Source organism: Numenius arquata, chromosome 15 (assembly GCF_964106895.1).
Source record: "Numenius arquata chromosome 15, bNumArq3.hap1.1, whole genome shotgun sequence".
NCBI classification, from domain to species: Eukaryota; Metazoa; Chordata; class Aves; order Charadriiformes; family Scolopacidae; genus Numenius; species Numenius arquata.
Window position 1 is genome coordinate 3,120,856 of NC_133590.1, and position 21,524 is coordinate 3,142,379.

The window sequence follows — 21,524 nt, forward strand, 5'->3', positions numbered from 1 at the left end:
ACAATACGGAGCACTCGCTGCTTCTGGGGCTGGGAGGGTGGGGAAGAGATGGGGGGGGCGCTGCCTGGGTGGGGGGAGAAGGCGGGGGGGGGGGACACACACGTGTGGTAACCAAACCCGGAGGGATTTCCTTCTGCCCCTCTAGAGCAAACCAGCAAGAACACAACTGATTATTTTTTTTTTCAGCAGAACAAGGCTGAGCATCGACGGCTCGTTTCTACCTGACAGGTTCTTGCTTAAAAACCAGTCTGCTCCCACGGATTGGGGGGGGGGGGGGGGCGGGTGAAGGAGCAGCCCGGCCTCAGAGGAGACCACGGCTCCTGCCCACAGCCTCTCCCGAGGACGTGGTTCCAGCAGGGCAACAGGCTGCTGTTTACATTCACGTCAGCGGGGGCCGTGCCCCAGCATTTGCCCCCCCCCCCCCCCTTTCCTTGTCCCCGTGGCAGCCCCTCGGCTCTCACCGCCCCCCCCCCCCAGCCCCCCGCTTTGAGAGGGACCCCGAGGTGATGTGTGGGCAACGAACAGAAAGGAGGGGAACGGGGAGGAACTGCCACCGAGCAACTCCAGCTCCACGGCTACTGCCAGGTCCTGCAGAAAATTGACAATGGGGATAAAATTTAAAAAAAAAAAAGAAAAAAAAAGAAAAAAAAATATATATATAAGAGCACCAAATACCAGGAAAGACTAACCCGGGGAGGGGGGGGGAAGCAGTGGCGCACCCCGACGCCAGCGGGGCCGCAGCCCTGCCCCTGGCTGTGAGAGCAGAGGCGAAGCAGCCGCCGGGTGAGCAGAAAGGCACGCGCTGAACACAGCCACGGAGACGGCTTCCCGCTCACGCCGACATCCCGCTACGGATTGTTGTCCTCCCGTGTAGTGTATTCCCAGAGAACAGCGAGACGCCCCGAGGAGCGGCTGGGATGGCGGCTGCGAACACACCGAACCAGGGAGAGCTGGGTGGGAGGTGTTCAAAGAAGACCCAAAGCGTAATTCCCAGGTGCCGCGGTAAGTATTTTGAGATATCCTCAGACATTTCAATAAATAAAACAATTCTTACATTACAATGCACCTTTCCAATTATTAATTTTGCCCCAGAATGGATAAAGTACACAAGAGTTACGCCTGGCTGTAAATACATGCTCCCTTTGCCCTGGTGTGGCAGGAAAGGGGTTGGGAGGGGGGGGGGGGGGAGAGAAAAACAGCCTCGACTCTGACAGAGAAAGGACATGAGAACGCAGCACTGTGAACCTTGGCAGGGCGCGGGGGGGGGGACACACAAAAGTGCCTTCACCCCCATTCCGGGGCACTTGGCTTCCAGAGGAGAAAAGATATTTAAAACAAGGTAGGAGAGAATAACCGTCTAGTACAATGGGTAGCTGATTAGATTTGCTTTTGTTCTACTCCATGCAAATACAAACTAAGTCCTATCACCAACTTCTCCAGCTGCGGAGGGCTGGGGGGGGGCCGGGGCGGGGGGTGGGGGGCAGCCCCACACGTCGGGCTAAGAAGTCACACAGGCATACACGCACTCACACCAAAAACCAGTGGTGGGTGGGTGGGTGGGGGGAAAAAAACGGGCTGAACTGTTGAGAATGTGCTTTCTCTTAATAAAAAATATATTAAAAACAACTTCCAAAAAAAAAAAACCCCAAAAAAACCAAACAAACCTACGGACGGTGAAAGACACCGCTGAAGAGGAAAAACTAGGTACGTTTCCAGACAGTCCAGGCCTGGTGGTGGGGCTGGGGAGGGCCTGGGTGAGCAGCCTGCAGTGGTTGGCTCCCTTGGGGCTCGCCGGGGCCGTCTCTAGAAGCTGTTCCCTTTTGTGGTTTTATTTTTTTGTTGTTGTTTTTTTTTGGTTTGTTTTTTTTTTTTTTTGCTCGCTCATTTGTTTTAACGGTGACAGATGCGACGGCGATACAGAAATTAAGGGACCGAAACGAAAAAGGAATGGGCCGTTCCAGAGAAATTCAGACTGGTATTTTCTCCTTTTCGTTTTTAAAAAAAAAAAAAAAACAAAAAAAAAACACCCAACAAAAAAATAAAATTAAAAAAAAAAAAAAAGTTAGTAGTACTAATACAACCCTCCTGCTGCTGTCGCCTTTGCTCAGTGACATCGGGGCATGCTGGCGCACACACACACACACAGGCAGCTCTCAGACACTCGGACTCAGAAAAGCGAGTTTAGAACTGAAGTGAGTCTTCGCAGGAGACTGAGGACGGGTCCCAGGGCTAGAAGCTTTTTCGCTGGATGGCACGAGCTCCGTCTTCTTCGTATTCCTTTTTCGAAACCCACATTTTCTTAAAGGTGTCCAGTGAGGCCAGGATGGAGCCGCTGGGGAGAGACAGGCGTGTTAGGGGTTAAAGGGAAACGTTGGAGACCCGGACAGGCTGGAGAGCTGGGCAAGGAAGAACCTCGTAAGGTTCAACAGGGAAAAGGAGGAGGGACTCTTGATCAGGGAGTGGAGCCATAGGATGAGGGGTAATGGTTTTAAATTGAAAGAGGGGAGATTTAGATTAGATACTAGAAAGAAATTCTTTCCTGTGAGGGTGGTGAGACCCTGGCCCAGGTTGCCCAGAGAAGCTGTGGCTGCCCCATCCCTGGAGGGGTTCAAGGCCAGGCTGGATGGGGCTTTGAGCAACCGGTTCTGGTGGGAGGTGTCCCTGCCCAGGGCAGGGGGTTGGAACTGGATGATCTTTAAGGTCCCTTCAACTCTGACCATTCTATGATTCTATCCCACCGCAAGAGGTGTCCCTGTGCAGCACATACCCGATCCACGTGGAATACAATCTCTCCTGAGGAGCTGATATCTGGGAAAGAGAGAGAATCAGTCAGGACCTCCCCAAGCTCCAGCCTGCTCCTTCTGCCATGCCACCCTGTTTCACGACAGCCGGCAAACACAGGTACAACCTCTCCCACTCCAAAGACACCCAGCAACACCCCCCTGCCCACCACCCTTCAAAAACAGCCACAGCGGTCCAGGATCCTGGACAGGGGTCCTGTTGTCAGAGGAGCCACCTTCTCTGTGGTGAAACCAAACAGGCTTTTATCACGACAGCAAACACTGTTGGGCTCTCTCAGGAAAGCTGTTTCCGGACTGAAGCCAACGGCAGCTCCACTCTCGCATGGTTCTTTAAAGGCCACAAAACAGCACACGTAGGAAGTAATAAATACAAAAGAGACTGCTCCTACCCTTATTTTGACGTCCTTGGGAGCTAGTTTCTTCACTTCGCTCAACAGCCTGTCACCAAAGCCTAAACAAAACAGAAAACGTGTAGTCTGAGCCCTTCAACAAATCCCAAGTTCCATCTACTAACAGTGTGGACATGTCCTGTGCGGTCCTAGTCAAATATCCCACTCCAGGGCTCACAGAGAGACCAGTGTGGAGAGGCACAGCCAGGAGACAATGGGATTCTGCCTCCCTCAGCCAGTCCTCAAACACTAGCACAACAGGCTCTGTCCCTCGGCAGCACCTTGAGATGATCAAACAAGATTTTCAGTTCAGAACACAGTTGGGCCAGTTCCCTCCTCCTTCCCTGGACCTCCCTCCTGTGTCCAGCCCATTTGTAGAGGGGAAGAGGGTTTGACTGGGAAGACCAGAACTTATCTGGAGATGTCCACCTGTGGACAGAGGAGATGTTTAAGCTGAGGGGGGGGGCAGCTGAGCCCTGAGGGGATGGGTAGAAAGCTTTCTGCACACACGTAGCTGACATTTCATGCAGTACCAGGACTGTTGGACTCTCTCAGGTACCAAAGACCTGAGGAACCTCAGGAGATGCAAGAGCCTCTGCAGTATCCAGTCTCAACTATCCTGAATAGAGCAGCGGAAATGAGCACAACTCTTCGGTCCTGACACAGGCAGAGTGATAGGAGGAAAAAGTTAAAAGCCTCCCCAAGCCCAGGAAGAGAGATAGAAGAGCAGAGGTGTCTTGCATGCCCAGAAGGGTATGACTAGGACTCAGGAAATCAGACAGTACCCCCCATCCCACCCCAAGAGAGCAGAGTTCCCACAGCCCTCATCTCACAGGACAAGTTGGGTGATAGAGATTATCTTCCCAGCTTCACATGAGAAGGAAGGAAGAGATCAGGTATGTCACAGCCCCACAGAAAGGGGAGAGGCAGGAACCTTTGAAAAGCGTGGAGCCTCCAGACAGCACGATGTTGGAGAACAGCGTTCGCCTCAGGTCCATGTCTGATTTTTGAATGGCAAAAACGAGCACCTCGTGGAGTCCTTCACATTCCTCCCCTATCAGGTCTGGCCGGAACAGGAGCTCTGGGGCTCGGAAACGGGCAGGGCCGATCTGTAAGGGATGACAGAGAAGAAGAGAGAGCAGTGTGGCTCTGTTCACTGCCTACAGTTTGGGCCTGCCATTTCCTAGGTGAAACTTGAGAGTAACGGAGTTTTCTGGACACTCATGCTGCATCACTAGCTCCCAACTGAACATGTTAGTCTACTGCTCCTAGAAAAGGAGCTATTTCCATTTTGCAGATGAAAAAGACGAAGAAACTTTCTCAGCTCCATACTGGCAGAAAAAGGAGCAGATCCACCCCCGGTGCTGGAGGTAAGACCTGTATTTCCTCTCCTTCAACCATTCTTTAGTAGGTTCAGTCTTCTGAGGATTATTCCTAACTCACTCTTCAAAGCAACTGTTTCTGCACCTCTAGGCAGGACAAAAGCCACACAGAAAACCACTGCTGAATTTACAGTGACCTAATATCTACCCACACTGTGTTCCTCATCTGCATAAAGATTTGCTAGATCAGAGCCTGCACTCAAACAGCTCAGAGTTATGCTGTATCCCTACCCAGGACTTCCAGCACAAGTTGTGAGGTTTATATAATGTTTCGTTCCCCTAAAAATTGTAGTGCCCAGTCAACAGCCTGGGATGAGTTCCGGTCTTTTAAAATTATCCCCTCCCACCTAACACTGCATTAAATTTCCCATCTCTAGGCAGAGGGCTATTCTGGAAACCCCGTGCTTCACGTCAGGAATCCTTCCAGGGTGGCCCCTACAAACCTCAATAGTGCTTCCGTCTGGCAGGTAGTACTGAGCCTTCTCGGTCTCCAGAGTCTCGTCCTTCTGGGGGTTTATTGACAGGTAGCAGGCACGCTGCAGAGGAGAGAGTCAGGGAGAGGAAGGTGAGAAGGGTAAACCCAAATGCCTCTGATAAAACACTTTTCTAACAACAGAAATCCATGTATCCCTTTGGGAGACCAATTTCAACAATATTTTGCGCGGGGGGAAAAGATGTTTTGGGTTCACATCAGGTAAAATATCTACTCATGCTACAGCTCCATGTGATGATTAGAGACGTCAAGGATGCTCATCCCCTACCTCTAGCTGGTGCTCACCTCTTGCTTCCAGCTCTCCTACTGCTTAGAAGTTCTCTCTCTAGCGCAGATGGGGTAACTGTGAGCACTTCCAACCCGCTGCAGGGCAAAGTAAAACATACACCTGGAACACCTTTAGTGACATTAACCTTGTATAAAGGTGTGCTCAGGTAACTTTGCAACAGGAGCGTGAACAAAGTCCGTTATTGCATTTCAACAGGGTAAACAATAACTAATAGCTAACAGTAAAAATTTCTTCACATGATCTAAGCTGCTCACTTCTCATTGCCTACCTATATTTTAAATTACAGGAAATAAAATACTTTGACTTTTCAAACTGCTCCAGCACCTTGTATTTTTTATTCCACAGTAAGCTTTGCTATTCCAAATTGTTATCGTTTGGGGGCCTACAGGATAGACGGGGAGGGACTCCTGATCAGGGAATGGAGTCATAGGACGAGGGGTAATGGTTTTAAGCTGAAAGAGAGAAGATTTAGATTAGATACTAGAAAGAAATTCTTTCCTGTGAGGGTGGTGAGACCCTGGAACAGGTTGCCCAGAGAAGCTGTGGCTGCCCCATCCCTGGAGGGGTTCAAGACCAGGCTGGATGGGGCTTTGAGCAACCTGGTCTGGTGGGAGGTGTCCCTGCCCAGGGCAGGGGGGTTGGAACTTGATGATCTTTAAGGTCCCTTCCAACTCTGACCATTCTATGATTATAAAAAAAAGCTTCTAAACAGAATCACTGAAACATTTAGGTTGGAAGGGGCCTCTTGAGATGATCTAGTCCAACCCCCTTGCTCAGGCAGGTTCAGCTAGAGCAGGCTGCCCAAATCCACCTCCAGTCATGCTTGAAGTAACCTCCACAGATGGAGAATCCACAAACCTCTCTGGGCACAACCTGCTGTGTTTGACCTGGTCAGTGTTTGACCACCCTCACAGCAAGCCGAGAAACAATGTTTGGACTGAAGCAGGCATAAGTAAGGGTTCCCCCCGCTTTTAAGGTAATTCCTCCTGTAGACTTTTCAACATCCCCAAATTTCTTTCCTAATTTTTTCTCCCCTTTTAAAAAAAGATAAATCTCTCTATGTCAGACAGAGTCCAACAGATCCCAAGCAGCTTTTGGGACAGAGAAACTCCCACGTCCAGAATCTCAGCTCTGTGCTTGCCACGGTGCATTCAGGCTGAACATCCCAACTTCTCCTAAGGCAAGAAAGCTGCGAACACAAGAAGCCACCCTCAACCCCTCAGATATGCAAATCAAGTCACAAATGGCACCAGCATGAACAAATCTCATCGCAAGGTCCAGGTACATATATCCTAGAAACGCGCAACACCTTCCCCAGCTAAAATTAATCTTAAAAGTCAAGAAAAAGGCGTAGGTTGGAGAGCAAACGTCAGGTTGTTTCCTCTCTCTGACTCACTGCTGGTGAGGGCAGGCAGTATGCAAAGCAGGACCTGGCTCACTTTCCCCTGCTCTTTGTTTCCCTAAGTGTATAGTCCAGAGAAGAGACTGCACTGGTGCAAGACTTCACACTTAACAGTCAGCACAATGCCTTTTAGCAGTTTCATCACCCAAGATGCAAAGGGAGCCTTGGCCATTTCTGAAGAGTACAAGCCTCTTGCTTTGTCCCATAAGGTCACTGCAATTGCACTGCAACCACTGCTTGGTACAAACCAGGCTGCTTCCGAAGCACAACGTTCTCCAGCGCACCTCCCAACACCAGATCTTCTGGTCCACAGGTGCTGCAGTATCTGCACACGTCAGGTTTTTTTTCTCTCCCATTCAACAATCAACATTTGTAGAACAGAAAGCAGCTACTGGGTTAAAACCTACAACTCTATGAAGTCTCCTGCTCTGGGTAACAGGCAAAAGCCACTCAGCTGTACTGTGACGTGGAGCCCAAGCGTCGCTCCCTCAGCACAGCCACACACAACAAGCAAACTATTTCCATTCTTGTCCTTTGGCAGTAGGTTACAGGCTCAAGAATAGCTCATTAACTCTCTCAAGCCCCGGCACAGGCTTCTGACTCAGCCCAGAGTTAGCTGTGACAATCACAGCTTGTGATGGGGGCCCATGGAACGGCAGCAACTGCCAGGCATCAGCGCGCAGAAGTCACAGCCAGTACTGACCTGAAGACTGACCCCGAATACCGAAGGAACGGACGCGTAGGCAGCCCCGAGTCACACACAGCCTTGCTGAAATCAGAGAACAACCTGTCTGGGTGAGCCTGGCGATGCTCCAAAGCCGATGTGAGCGGTCATCGGCTCTGAGCTGTCCCACCTCTGTCCTCCTCTCCTGGCACACAACAGAAGCCAAGGTAACTGCTTTGCTAGGGATCTCAATCTGCCTTCTCAAACCGCTGCATAGCTCTAAGGTCACTAAACACTGCAGACCCTCCAGAGAGGGGAATCCTTTGTAAGTGGAAATGCTGTGAGTGAATTCTTTCACAGAGGGGAGTGGGAGAAAATAACTTGCAATATCCCACTCGTGATCCCTACCTGCCATGGATTTTACAGCCCCTTGCCCCAAAGGGTAAATGAACACTAGTGAAAGGTGCCATCAGACCCTGAGAAACTCCAGCACAGACAAATGCAAAACACATTCTGTCTTCATCTCCATGTTAACAGCCCCTCAATAGGGATTAGATGTGACCTTGATGACAATTACAGGATGGTTGAGGTTGCAAAGCACCTCTTGGAGGTCATCTTGTCCATCCCCCTTGTTCAAGCAGCATCACCTAGAACAGGTTGCCCAGGACCATGTCCAGATGGCTTCTGAATATCACCAAGGATGGAGACTCCACAACTCTCTGGACAACCTGTACCACTGCTTGGTCATCCTCATAGTAAAAAAGTTTACGTTCAGACAGAACTTCCTGCGCTTCAGTTTGTGTCTCTTGTCCTGTCACTGGACATCACTGAAATAAGCCCAGCTCTGTTGTCTTTGCACCCTCCCTTCAGACATTTTACACATTGATGAGATCCTCCCCAAACTTCTCTTCTCGGGGCTCAACAGCCCCAGCTCTCTCAGCCTTTCCTCATACGAGAGACGCTGCAGTCCTTTAATAATCTACGTGGCCCTGGTCTTGCCCAGGTAAATAAAGGAACGAGGTGCAGAGCTAGGTAGGCTGGCACTTCCCACTAGGTTTCATGAGCCACGACTTCCCTTGGGCAGAATTCCCTTCCTGAATAAACACAGAAACAGACAGAGCATCACCTCCTTGATGGTCTTGACAATCTCAAACTCGGAGGTTGTGTGGAAGTCATAGCCTTCCTTCCGGAGATAGAGACGCAGGAAGCGTGAGACATCACGGCCGGCGATGTCAATCCGCATGATGGAGTGAGGCATGGCAAAACCTTCGTAGATGGGAACCGCATGGGTAACGCCATCCCCGGAGTCCAGCACCACTCCTGTAGTCCTCCCAGTCGCGTAGCTAGCGGAGGGGAAAACAACCGAGTCAGAACAAGTAATTCGAAGCGACCCCAAGCAGGCAGCACATCCAAGTTCAACTCGGGGAGCAGAGACTTCACGTGAAAAGAGGCTAAAAAACCACCAGTAACCTAGTTCTCATCGTAGTTCAGCAACTTCCTGTAAACTCTTTATTACAAAAATTAAAATTGAGTTTCAGTTTTTGCTTGAAAAGGTGATAAGTCAGTGTCCTGGGCTGAGTGACACAGGACTAATTTTTCTTCTAAAAACCTGCACTTTTAGAAGACTCTAGTGTCTGAATTTGTGAAAATATTTACTTTATAGCCAGCCAGGCTCTGTGGGATTCAAGGTCTTACTGTTTTCGAGCCTTGCCACGTGCAGGGACGAGGAAGAGCAAGGCTGGGCACTTGACCCAGGCTGGCCAACAGGATTATTTCATACCATGAACGTCACATTCAATATAAATTAGAAAAGTTTGCTGCGTAGTTCTTTCTCCCTGATGGCGGTGGGTTCAGAGAACTCCTTGCCCCGGTGCTGGAGCCCTGAGCCCTTCCCTTCCTCCTGAAGCCATTGCGCTCCCAGTGTCCGATATTTGCTGTCCCTGCTGGGAGCGCATGGCTTCCTACTGATATAACTGGCTGAGTATAATTCCCGTATATCTTACATCAGTATCGGGATTAATATCGGTTCGTTAGTATTACTGTTAATTATTTAGTCTTATTCTATTAAATCTATTTATATTTCAACCCTCGCGGTTCTTTGTGTTCCCCGATTCCCCTTTCCAGGTGGGGAGGGGTCATCGGGTGACAGAATAATTGTCTAAACGACAATAAATCGTTATAGGTTTTCTCAAACCGTAAGTCAGGCATCACTGTGGTCTTCCATGGCTGGGGTTTTTTTGTTTGTAAAAAAAAAAAAAGGATTTCATGGCAACTTTTCACAAGCGCAAATCAAAGACCGAAGACACTTACAGGCTGAGCACAGCTTGCATGGAGATGAACAGCGCTGGCACGTTGAAGGTCTCAAAAAACACCTCAGCAGCACGCTCTCTGTTCTTGCGTGGGTTTAGGGGCGCTTCCGTCAGCAGCACAGGATGCTGGTAAAGAAAAGAAGGAGCCGTGCTGCAATAACCAGGATAATAATAGACGTCTGTCCCTGAGAATTTCTGCTATATATATTCCCTTTAGGAATCAGTGGCGCAAGAGGACAGGTAGAAGGGAGTAATTTCAGCTACTGAGCTGTATTAGACTGTGAATAACATCTATTAAGTTGGAAGACCAGCAGGGTTCTCGTCTAGTTATGAAGAAGTGTTAGGAAATCTGCTCTATGAGTGACCCTGTCCTGTGAAGGATGAACAAGATGACTCTCAGTGCCAAAAGTCAGCCAGATTAGCCAAAATACACAGACCCTAAGAAAGAGTGAAGGCATACGGTCTTAGCACAAGCAGGCAAAATATTCCTACCCCACTTATACAACCTATTGCTCTCAAGTCATTTAATCATTTTTTGGTCAGCTCCTTCCAGACCACAGGATTGTGGTTTTCTCCTTCCTCACTTCAAATCATGTCTCTGCTGAGTGGATAAGCCTGACGTGCAGGCAGAACAGGAAAAGTTAGAAGCACTTGCCCTAGAGCAGAACCATTAGAGAGAGTGTGAATAACTAAATCTGAAAGTCAGATTTCCAGAGCAGAAAATTCAGGCCAGAACATTAGATCCAAGGAGGAATTCTGCTTGGATACTTCTTAGTCTAGTATCTCCTGAGAGATGTAAGAGCCTAATTTAACAACAGACACATTTAGAAAGAAAAGCAGAGGGAACATCCCAAATCTTTCTCGGAGTTCCAAGGCTCCTGGTGTTATACACACACTGACTGAGGCCTGTGCCATTCCATCCCGAGGTATCTCACCTCCTCTGAGAATGTCTGAAGCTGGTCTTTTGAATACACATACTGCCAAATGCGCTCCATGTCGTTCCAGTCCTTCACTATGCCATGCTCCATCGGGTATCGGATCGAGAGGAGACCTCTGTGCTCCTGAGCAAACAGAAAGGACAACAGAGCATACCTGTCAGACCCAAACAACGCCATTTCTGAGCATCATGACTACGAGTTAATGTCAGACACACTTTTTGATTCCACTAGAAGACAACATATCTCTAGCATATAGGGAAAAAACTGAACATTAATCACAAACATCATCTCTCCCAGGGAAGTATTCGTGAGATAAAACAAGGCCTTTTTATACCAAGTAGGAAAGTCCGGCATTTGCAGAGCACGTTCCACCCTAACACTTTTCAAGCCAACATACAGACACCTATCAAATGGTATCTTTGTTCCACCAGCTCAGTCACGATATGACACACAACAGGGTGGTATTGGGGAATGTAGTTCGGAGGAGGGCTCACAAGAAATGTGAGACCATACACCTACATGCTGACCAAAGCAGGATTGTGGAAAGCAAGCTTTTCACCTACACCAGGGAGATAAAAGGCAACCCAGTAGGGTGCATTTCTAAAGATCCCAGTTAAAAAGGTGGGGATGTGACCATACAGACCTAGAAGTAGCCTAGGAAACAAAAGAAAACAAACAAAAAAAACAAACAAAAAAAACCCAAACAAACAAACAACCAACCCCCAAAAAACAAAACAAAAACAAACAAAAACCAACCAAACAAACAAAAACCAACCAAACAAACAAAAACCAACCAAACAAACAAAAAAGGGAGGGGTATAAAAAGACTTGGGAAAAAGGTCTGTGGTCAGCAGGTTGGCACAAGAATTTCAGGAAGCTTCCCCACTCCACCTTGGACACACTTAAAAGTGACAATCTGCTCTGCTCTTCAGATTTATATGCTGCTACCAAGGAACCCCAGCCCTTTTAAGCACAACTGCTCCAGTCCCTCCTCACAGCAGCATATGGAGAAGTGCAGTATAAAGGTTTTCTTACCTCTGCCTTTGGACCAATGAAAATGTCCCCTTCTAAAGCACCAGCCATAACACGAACATGCTTTGGTCTGCCCACACTAGAACAGAAAGAAGAGTATAAATGTTTCCAGAGAGAGAGCCCACATGCACCCAAGGATTAACTACCTTTTGTTTCTCTCTGTCCTAACCAGTACTTCCTAAAGCAATGGGCGAGTCTGGGGACACTACCAGGTTTGCCCTGAGCTAATCAAGAGGTGAAGGGAACAGATTGTAGACTGTCCTGAATTGGCAGGACACAAGCCACCTGAGCCTGGCCACACTTTCCCTGATGATTCAGGACTTAGTTGTTCCAACAGTGCCCGAGGAGAACGCGGCTAGACTGAGTTGACAGATCCACAAGGTGTTGCCTGGGCTCGGGCAGGCTTCTCAGATTAGACATATACAATCCCATACCCCACCTCATCATACAGAACACATTGCTCAGAACACAAATACACTCATTAAAAACCCACCCAATTGAAAATAAAAGCCAGTGACTATTCAGAGTTCCTGATCCAGCAATCCTCCTTCCAGTAAAAATCTCAGAAGACTTCCAAGGAAGTCTGGTGGGAATCAAAACGTCAGACCACATACCAAAAAAAAAAATATAGAGGTCTTCACACCTCTCATCCCCATTTTATTTCCTTCCCTGTTCTTTTTTCCTATTGTCTCAAGACTAAAGGATCCTACAGCTCTGCTTGGGTGTTGAGCCTATTAAAGCGATGTATCTTTTATGGTGCATCCCCCCAGAAAATCTCCAAGTGCTTAATAGCAGAGATCCCCTCTCCCTGATGCTTCCGTGCAGCAGGCTGAAAAAGAATAACTCATTTCTCCAGTTACAAAATCGGACCATTCTTCCCCTCTGCATATCAAAGAATCGGAACACGGTGATAAGAACTTACCAAGACCAGCAGAATACTTACTAGTTTGGAAAGCAGTATTTCGGTATCTGATCGCCTGCAAAACCTGCTTTAATCACACCCGAGCCCTGTGGAAACAACAGATAAATACATGAGCTTATCATTCACCCAGTCACCTTTGTAGGTTTTAAAGGAATAGCAAAGTATATCAGCACTTCCAGATCCTTTCCTTTTTCCTAGGAATAAAGCTTCCCAGGGCAGGGCTGGGCATAGGAAGGTGCCAGCTTGGCCACTAGAGGGGAGTAACTGGCACCCTCCTTGGCATAGACACATCACACATGGCACAAACACCCGGGAGCATCCTGGTGCTGCTCAGCAAACACACCCAAATGCCACTCTGTACAGACAAGTATTTTTCTACCCAGTGATACTGCTAGGGGTGCAGGAGGCCAAATCCAAGCTCTGCAAGTTTTCTATCGATCTTAAATACTCTCCGGGTGGAGGAGAGCACCCCCAGAAAGCCGAGCAAGAGCAACCGAACCCTGCCAGCTTCAGGTGCTGCTACTAAAAGGGGGAGGATGAAGGCTGTAGAGCTCCCAGAAGAAGTGGATTTGGAAAGGACAGCAGGAAGGTGGATGAAGTCAGAGAAGGGAGTAGGAGAGGACTGTGTGAAACAGGTTGGAGCAGAGACTAGGGAAAAGATCAGGTGGTGGATAAACTAGCTAACGCTAAGGAGGCAGGTCATAGAAATATGGTCAGAGAAGACACTGGAAATGAACCCAGCCTGGGGTCTGGACAGAACAAAGGTTGCAGTCAGACTGCAAGGGGAAGGGCCGGAGGCAGGAAGGGTGGCTGACAAGGATAGGGCTTGTTTAGAAGGGACAAGGCAGAAGAGATTAGGTATGGCAGTCGGAAAGGCGCAAAGCCAAAAGGCCCTCTGCATCATTCAAAGCAGCACAAGCAGCAAACACAGAGCGGGTAAAACCAGTGGCAGGGAGACCCTGGCAGGGAGTCAGTGCTGGGCATCTGGTCCCACAGCTCCCATCGCCGTCCGTATCATCCACAGGCATCCTGGGAACCCCATCGTCAACTCAGATCTGTGCTGACTCCTTCCCTTCTGCCATTTCCTCTCTCTGCACAAGGGAATGACATCTTGAAACAATGAGCGGCTTGCAGGAACACCCCAGTTTTGCTAAGGAGCGGATTTTCATAGGATCTCATCAGATAAACTGTTTCACTGGTAATCCCAGACTACCATGGGAGCAAGCTCTTCTGCAGAAAGAGGAGCGGTTCCACTTTATCCCATACTGGGAGCAAAGCATGCAAGTTTGCACTGAAACCTGTGACCCGTGAAGTGCCTGTTCACTCTCAAGGGCTCTGCAGCAGGACTGTTCTGCTTTTCAGGCCAAAACCACATTTTGGATGCCCCAGAGCATTTTAAAATGAGTAGCGACACAGCTCCTTCACCGCTTTCCCCTTGCCCCACCTCTGCGTGGGTCAGCATCACTGCTTTCACTTGGAGGTTGAGGACAAACCAGTTGCTGAGGGCTCTGCCAGACATGCTCTGGCTGCATTGGTTTCTGATGGTGCCATCCCAGCTGCCTGCCCCGCTCCTGCCAGAGGTTACCAGCCAGGGCAGGCTCAGCAGAAAGGAATGTGGGGTGGCCCTGGCCTCTCCAGTTCACAGTCCGGCGCCTTATTCCCAAACTACTTCCAGTATCTGAAGGGAGCTACAGGAGAGCTGGAGAGGGACTTTTGATCAGGGAGTGGAGCCATAGGACGAGGGGTAATGGTTTTAAGCTGAAAGAGAGAAGATTTAGATTAGACACTAGAAAAATTCTTTGCTGTGAGGGTGTTGAGACACTGGAACAGGTTGCCCAGAGAAGCTGTGGCTGCCCCATCCCTGGAGGTGTTCAAGACCAGGCTGGATGGGGCTTTGAGCAACCTGGTCTGGTGGGAGGTGTCCCTGCCCAGGGCAGTGGGGTTGGAACTCCATGATCTTTAAGGTCCTTTCCAACTCTAACCATTCTGTGATTCTATTCTCACCAGCAGTTCCAGCCGAGGTGCCAGGCTTTGCAGAGTGTGTGTGCTCTGGCACCAGGGCCGGGGCACTCCTGTCTGGAAACCACCAGCCAGATTTGCCAGGATGCATCTCCAAGAGATGAGCATCAGGAACACTCTGCAAACCAGACCTGGCTAATTATATAAGATTTAAAAGATAAATGGCTCAAAGCCTCGTCTACTGATGAGCGCCTGCAGCCAGGCTGGCTCAAGGAGCACACCCAAGCTGGCAGCCAGGCAGGACTGACTGCTCCTTCTGGCCAGGAGGGACTCAGCTCCAGCTGCATCCCAAAGTCTCCACTAACCGGGACTGGTGTGACAAAGTGGCCTGTGAAGTGTCAAAAAAACTTCCCTTCAGACAGACTGTCTTCTGGTTATTCACTTCCAAGTGAAGCAAGGAATAAACCAAACCCACTATTTCGTTTTTCTTTATCGTAGCTTATAAACAACTTTATACCTGGGAAATAATACCATCCTTTGTCAAGCCTTCTAGCAAAAAAGTTGAATCAAATGCAGTAACATAACCCCATCAGGATATTGTGCTTATTGAATATTTTATTCAAGGTAATGACTGATCTTGCTGCCAGCACAGTCTGCTGCTGGGAAGTGGTTTCAGGAAAACAATGATACTCCTATTTTAACGCGGAGTTCGAAACTTCCTTACGCCAGGCCAAAAAATCACCCAGCGTGTCCTGGTGAGATCCCCAGCAAGTTATGCATTTTAAAATTTACAAATTGAAGTTCAAAGTTAACTGAACGTGTCGGTAGTTCAGAAATCCTCGCTGGAGTCAAAGATGAATGACTGTTTTGAATGTCCCGGTAGGATGGGACTTCAGCACGGTTGTGTTTCCAAGTGCCTGGGAACGAAGCGAGCACAGCTGTTTGCTGTCTCCGCACTACAAAGACCCGACAGCACTTTTCAACCTATTCCATTTCTTTTAAAAACATTTTACTTCAAAGAAGATACGCGTGCACTGAGTAAATCTACTTATTACAGCCCAGTTTGAGATTCCTATACAACAAAAGAAAATGGTTTTAAGTTTTGAAATAACCTTGACTGATTTGGAAGGTTTAAGGTAAAGACCTGGTTTTTTTCACCGTTCCTTCAGCTAAGCAAAAATACATGCATCCTCCTTTCTGCTACAAACTTTGATTTATTAAAACTTACACGAATTTCAAAATTAACATCCCTCTACCTGGAACTATCCTGGCTGGGCTTTCATCCCATTTTGTTCAGAGGTTTTTTTTGTTGTTATTTTTTTGTTTGTTTTGATTTTTTTTTTTTTAATCCCAGCAAAAGAATAAAAGAAGAAAGAAAAACTACATGTCCAATGTCAAGGTCAGGGAACATAAACACAAGGAAAATTCTCCTGAGTACCTTGAAGTAACTGAACATACCTCTTCCGCTAGCTCTGTAGCTAGTCAGGTACTGATTCATTCATCTTGAGGCATTTAGGACTCAAATTTAAACGGAAATCACCAAGAGAGTCAATCTGCCATGTAGCGCTTTTTATGGAGGGTGCATGTTTCATATTGTTGTAGAACTATTTGATTAGATACACATTTTGTAAGATCAAGAACAAAACAAAGCCACAACAGCCTTTACTTAAGCTCAGCTGTTTAAAATGCCACCGCTTAGGACTACAAAGCCTTATTTTATCCTCTTTTATGTAAACAGAGACAATTCTATGGAGGTAAAGGAATTTGCACTTGCTTAGGCCACAGCTGAACCACGCTGTCTATTTACACGTGCATTACACTCATCAGGCTCCCAGACCACTGACTTCTGAGCGAGCTTGTTGGAGAGCAAGATGGGAACACAACTCTTAAAAAAAAAATGACTTATTGGACAAGAAGGAGTACTAAGGTTGTGCCGAGGTACAGCTCCAACGTCTCACTGGATATTACAAAACTCTCCCCGCTGAAAACATGCATCTGAGCTGTTTGGGAAGAGAAAAAAACCCTCCTTGTTGAGCTTTTAGCTACCTACCTTAATGTCTTTTTGGAACACGCCAAGAAATTAGAGCAGGGCTGGGACTGGGGGGATCTGGCTTGTTCACCAGCTCAGTACCTCAGTTCCCCGTCCTGTCCACACACATACGTGAGACAGGATAACATCCGGCCTTGAAAAGCCACCAACAGCTCTCTGAGGAGCAGCGGGAACAGCGGTACCTGCTCTGTGCAGCTCTGCTTCCTATCCTGCCTGAACTCAGAATCTGAGAACCAAAAATGCAGTGTCACCACAAGGCTCCTCTCGGCTGACAGTCTGCCAGCCTTAAAGGCAGATGTCACAACAACTGCTTCATTCTGCTTCTTGTACAGGGAGGGAAATCATTAATCAGAGAGGGAAGAAGAATTAGCTTTTATAAGACCAGCTGATAAAACGAGAAAAGAAGCAGTCAGTTGCCGGCACACGAGCCTGAAGAAGGGCCTGAAGCCGGGGCAGCGATCATTGCGCTAAATAACAAAAGGACAGGCTGAAATTAGATAGAGACTGCGACTCTAGCACAACAAACTCATCCTCACAGCACCAGAGTGCCTGGAAATAACTTTAATGGTTGGCTAATCGCTCGACACCACAGCGGGGTCAGCGCTACTCCGGTCATTTCTAAGAACGATCAACCTAACTTATCCTTTAATGTCTCCAATAGAGAAGGTAACACCTTTTCCTCCGCATAGTCAATTCTACTGCTTAGAATCTCCTCTTCCATTAGATATTTCCCTTCAACAACTAACTTAAATCTCTCTGCTGTGATTTCAAGGGAGGAAACAAAACCAAAACTGTATCAGAGAGCTCAAGTCGTAGAGAGGAAATTGGGATCAATAGCAAAGAAGTCAGAAGAATAATTAGCTCGATCTGAGAAGAACCTCCAATAATCCAAGCTTATGGGGAAAAAGAAAGCAACAGCCTGAGAAGCACTAGACTAGCGGGTCCACGTGTCATACGGCAAAAAAGATTCAGCAGAAATTGAGATGACGGAGAAAGAAGGGAGCACAACTCTGACCCTGCGAAACAACAAAACCTGAATCGCTGGCAGTAGAGGTCAGGAGGGAGGAGCGTGACTCCGTGACTCACTACACCGAAGGAGGCTCCCTCCACGATATGCCCTCCCACCCCTTCCTGGATGGTCCTTTCTCTTGGGAGGCCAGCATGGATGGGGCTAATCAGAACTGGACCCAGAAGTACCTCAGGAAGGCACCCAACCGCTCCGGTTCATCTCAGACCGAGCTCTCCCCCAGAGAGGGTGCGGGTGTGCTCTGGAGCTAAGGAGAAGCGTTATCAGCCAGGAGCTGCCATCTGCGACACCACACCCCGCTGCCAAAATGCGGCTGATGCAACCCGTGCTGGGAGCGGCTCCCCCAGGAGCTCTGCCCCCCGCGGGCTGCGGCCGGGGAACCCAGGGGGGAACCCAGCGCTGGGGCGCAGGCACTCCCCTCCCGTCACCCCCGGGCGGAGGTGGCTTCATGTAGGGGTGGCCGCCCCCCTTCGCTGGGCCAGTGACTGGGGGAGGGATGTCGGCTGCACTTGTCATTTCCAAGACGGTCCGACAGACCCCCCCCCACAGGGAGCGCGACCAGGCCCGGGCCCACCGGCCACCATTGTCCCCCGGGCACAAAGAGGGAGAGGGCGGGGCCCCGGGCGCAGCCCCGCCTGACGGACAGCTCGCCCCGCCAATGAGCACAGGTGCTCCGCGAGAGGGCGGGGCGGCCGGCGCCCCGCTTCGGCAGGTACCGGCGGGCTGTCCCCGCTGAGTGGCAGCCGCCCCAGCCAATGGGGTGGCCCCGCCTCTCCCAGCCAGCCGGCACCTCGGCGGCGGCGGCGGCCGCTCCCCACCAGCGAGGGGGCAGCGGCCCTCCGGAGGGGTGACAGGCAGCCACCCCAACCAATCGCGGAGCGCCAAACCGCGGCGGCCCCGCCCCAGCGGCGGCCTGCGAGGACGCAGCGTACGGCGCCGTACGAGGGCCCGAGGCGGCGGCCGGGCCGGCAGCGGGGGGGGGGGGGGGGAGGGAGGAGGGAGAAGGGGGGCGGCGGGCGGGGCGCGGCCGCCCCCGATGACAAAGGGATTGCGGCCCGCCGGTCCTTCCCGCCCTCCCCGGACGCGCGGCCGCCCGCACTCACATTGTCTATGACGACGGGCTGGTTCGCTATCACGTCGTAGGACTCCATGGCGAGGAGCCGCCGCAGCCACCCGTCAGGGAGCAACAGCCCAGCCCTCGGCGGCGCATGCGCGGAAGGGCGGCGCGCAGCCGCCTGGGTGATGTATTCCTCCGGCCGCGGTGTCTGCTGGGAACTGTAGTCCGGGCCCCGCGCAGTGCCCGGTGGGACGGCGCGGCGGGAGCGGGGCATGCCGGGAAATGTAGTGCGGAAAAGGGGAAGTACAGCTATCTCGCCACGTCCTGGAAAGGCCCTTTTGGGCCCGAAAGCCGAGGGGGGCGGTGGGTGCTGTGTCCCGGGGGTTAACTCTGCACGGCCACCAAAAAACCACTGGCTTCCAACTGGCTGATTTCCAGTTTAAGAGTTTTTCTTTCCCCAATTTTTTCTAATCAGAAAAGAGGAAGGAAAAAAAGCGATCCCGTCCCCTTCTGCAGAGGGAATGTGTCACTAATGGAAGTGTTTCTCTCAACTGTTCTCTCAGTGTTACCTGGTTTTCTGCCTTTTTCTTTGAGGCAGAAGTGCCGGTACAAAGAATCCGTATGCATGGTTATATATTATATATATACATAATACGCATCCCAGTGTTAAATCCCCTGCGGTTTCCAGTTTGCTGTGTGTTCTGGCAGCTCAGCCGATGACTGGCAAAGACACTAAAAATGATATGTTTACATCGCTGGGTCTTGAAATCAGTGACAATGCCCTTCTCTGGCGGTTGGCCCGCGCGAGGGGCTGGCTCGGAACCCCCCCGTCAGCCTCCCGCATTGCTCACGCAGACGCCGAGACTTTTCTTCCGTGGTTTCTGCCTTCAGCCCAAGCAGATCGTCCCGTCTCAGATATTCGCCACCCACTGAGTGTAAAAGAGGGTTTTTTTGTATGATAGGATGGAGGGGTTTAAATTATTTTAAATTGGGTCACACCGACCCCCTGCAGCGCTACAGGCTGGGGGCAGAGTGGCTGGAGCTGCCCGGCAGAAGAGGACCTGGGGGTGTTGGTCGACAGTTGGCTGAACACAAGCCAGCAGTGTGCCCAGGTGGCCAAGAAGGCCACCAGCATCCTGGCCTGGATCAGGAACAGCGTGGTGAGTAGGACTCGGGAGGTGATGGTCCCCCTGGACTGGGCACTGGTGAGGACCCACCTCGAGGGCTGGGTCCAGTTTTGGGCCCCTCACCACAAAAAAGACATTGAGGGGCTGGAGCGGGTCCAGAGAAGGGCAACGGAGCTGGTGAGGGCTCTGGAGAATAAGTCTGATGAGGAGAGGCTGAGGGAGCTGGGGGGGTTCAGCCTGGAGAAAAGGAGGCTGAGGGGAGACCTTCTCGCTCTCTACAACTCCCTGAAAGGAGGCTGTAGCCAGGGGGGGTCGGTCTCTGCTCCCAAGTCACAGGCGATGGGACAAGAGGAAACGGCCTCAAGTTGCACCAGGGGAGGTTCAGATTGGAGATTAGGAACAATTTTGACACGGAAAGGGTTCTTAAGCCTTGGAATGGGCTGCCCAGGGAAGGGGTTGAGGCACCATCCCTGGAGGGATTGAAAAGCCGGGTTGCCATAGTGCTTAGAGACATGGTTTAGTGATGGTTTTTATCAGGGTTAGGTTGTTGGTTGGACTAGATGATCTGAAAGGTCCCTTCCAACCCAGACAATTCTATGATTTCAAATATTCCGGTATTGTATCAGCTCAGTAAATGCCAGGAGGGACTCAGAGCATGTATTAAGCCAACACAGCATTTCACACGTGACTCTGTTACCTTTACCTTCTTGATTGACTGCAGTTGACACAAAATTGCCACCAAAGGTATTATCACAGTAAGCGGAGAAGTGAAATACCGTTGGTTGCGAGAAGCAGTGATCCATGAGAATACCAGGTGCTCACCTCCTTTCTCTGTGGATAGGCATTTGTTTGTCTAATTGCCAGCTTCTTGACTATCTCTGATATCCTAAAAGGTATGTTGCGAACACTGAGTTTAGAATAAACTCAGCTATTTAAATGAAAAACGCAACAAGCAGGAGCATTCCTCTTCTTCTCTCAGCACTCTACACCTCTTTTTTTTTTCTCTGTGCTGCTGAAAAAGCTGGACACTGCTCTAGCGAAGATGTATAGGACTATTGCGAGTCATATACCAGCTCACACGGACGTACAAGGCTTTGCAGGACCTCAGATGTAGCTGCAGCTCGGGAAGGAGCCAGACCTCCAGTCTGCTTAGGACACAGGTTAAGATCCTCGATCAGGCAGCCCTTGATTTGTGTTCCTTCACAGCTGCCTCTGAGGTACCTACCAACACAGAAAGGTGCATGGGGAGAATAAAGGCGCTGTGAGGACTGGAGAAGGGGTGAAGATAGCTGCGACAAAAGCTGTAAGAGCAGTAGTGAAGGCTGTTTGCTAGCCATGTCTCAGAGCACAGCCGTGGTCTCACAGAACCACAGGGCGAGGAGCAGCAGGGAGACGAGAGCCGAGCCTCACACCCAGCCCTGCTGCGCGGGCAGACGGAGTCCCACAGAAGCAGCTCCCGAATCCCTGCCATTTACCGCCTCCCTCCTTCAGCTAACACTCACACAGCCTGGAGCGCCGCGGCTGGGGGCGGCTGCGGCCTGGGAGCTGCCCCGGGACGGGCCCTGCCCTGCCCTCAGCCCTCCGGGCCAGCCGGGGCCGGGGCAAGCACCCGCCAGGCCCCGCTCAGGCCTCCCGCCCGCCTGGGCGCTGACCGGGCCTCCCACCGACCCCGAGGCCGCCCCA

The 21,524-nt window shown here is 50.2% G+C and overlaps 1 protein-coding gene across 1 annotated transcript; it reads right to left on the reverse strand.

Annotated features, from left to right (window-relative positions):
- Nucleotides 1–989: 989 nt before the first annotated feature.
- ACTR1A (actin related protein 1A) lies at nt 990–18,865 on the reverse strand. Its single transcript, XM_074159103.1, has 11 exons — nt 18,761–18,865; nt 12,643–12,707; nt 11,703–11,778; nt 10,665–10,790; nt 9,731–9,855; nt 8,547–8,763; nt 5,016–5,108; nt 4,125–4,299; nt 3,191–3,252; nt 2,768–2,808; nt 990–2,332 (listed from the first exon to the last, which is right to left on the reverse strand). The coding sequence occupies exons 1-11, from the start codon at nt 18,806–18,808 to the stop codon at nt 2,230–2,232; spliced, it is 1,131 nt and encodes a 376-aa protein (XP_074015204.1). The 5' UTR covers nt 18,809–18,865; the 3' UTR covers nt 990–2,229.
- Between the last annotated feature and the right edge of the window lie 2,659 nt (nt 18,866–21,524).

Coding starts and splice junctions, on each gene's coding strand:
- ACTR1A (XM_074159103.1), bottom strand. CDS start 18,808: ATGGAGTCCTACGACGTGATAGCGAACCAGCCCGTCGTCATAGACAAT. Junction 9,856..10,664: donor TTCAGACATTCTCAGAGGAG/GTGAGATACCTC, acceptor TTTCTTTACCAG/CATCCTGTGCTGCTGACGGA. Junction 2,809..3,190: donor CCAAGGACGTCAAAATAAGG/GTAGGAGCAGTC, acceptor TCTCTTTCCCAG/ATATCAGCTCCTCAGGAGAG.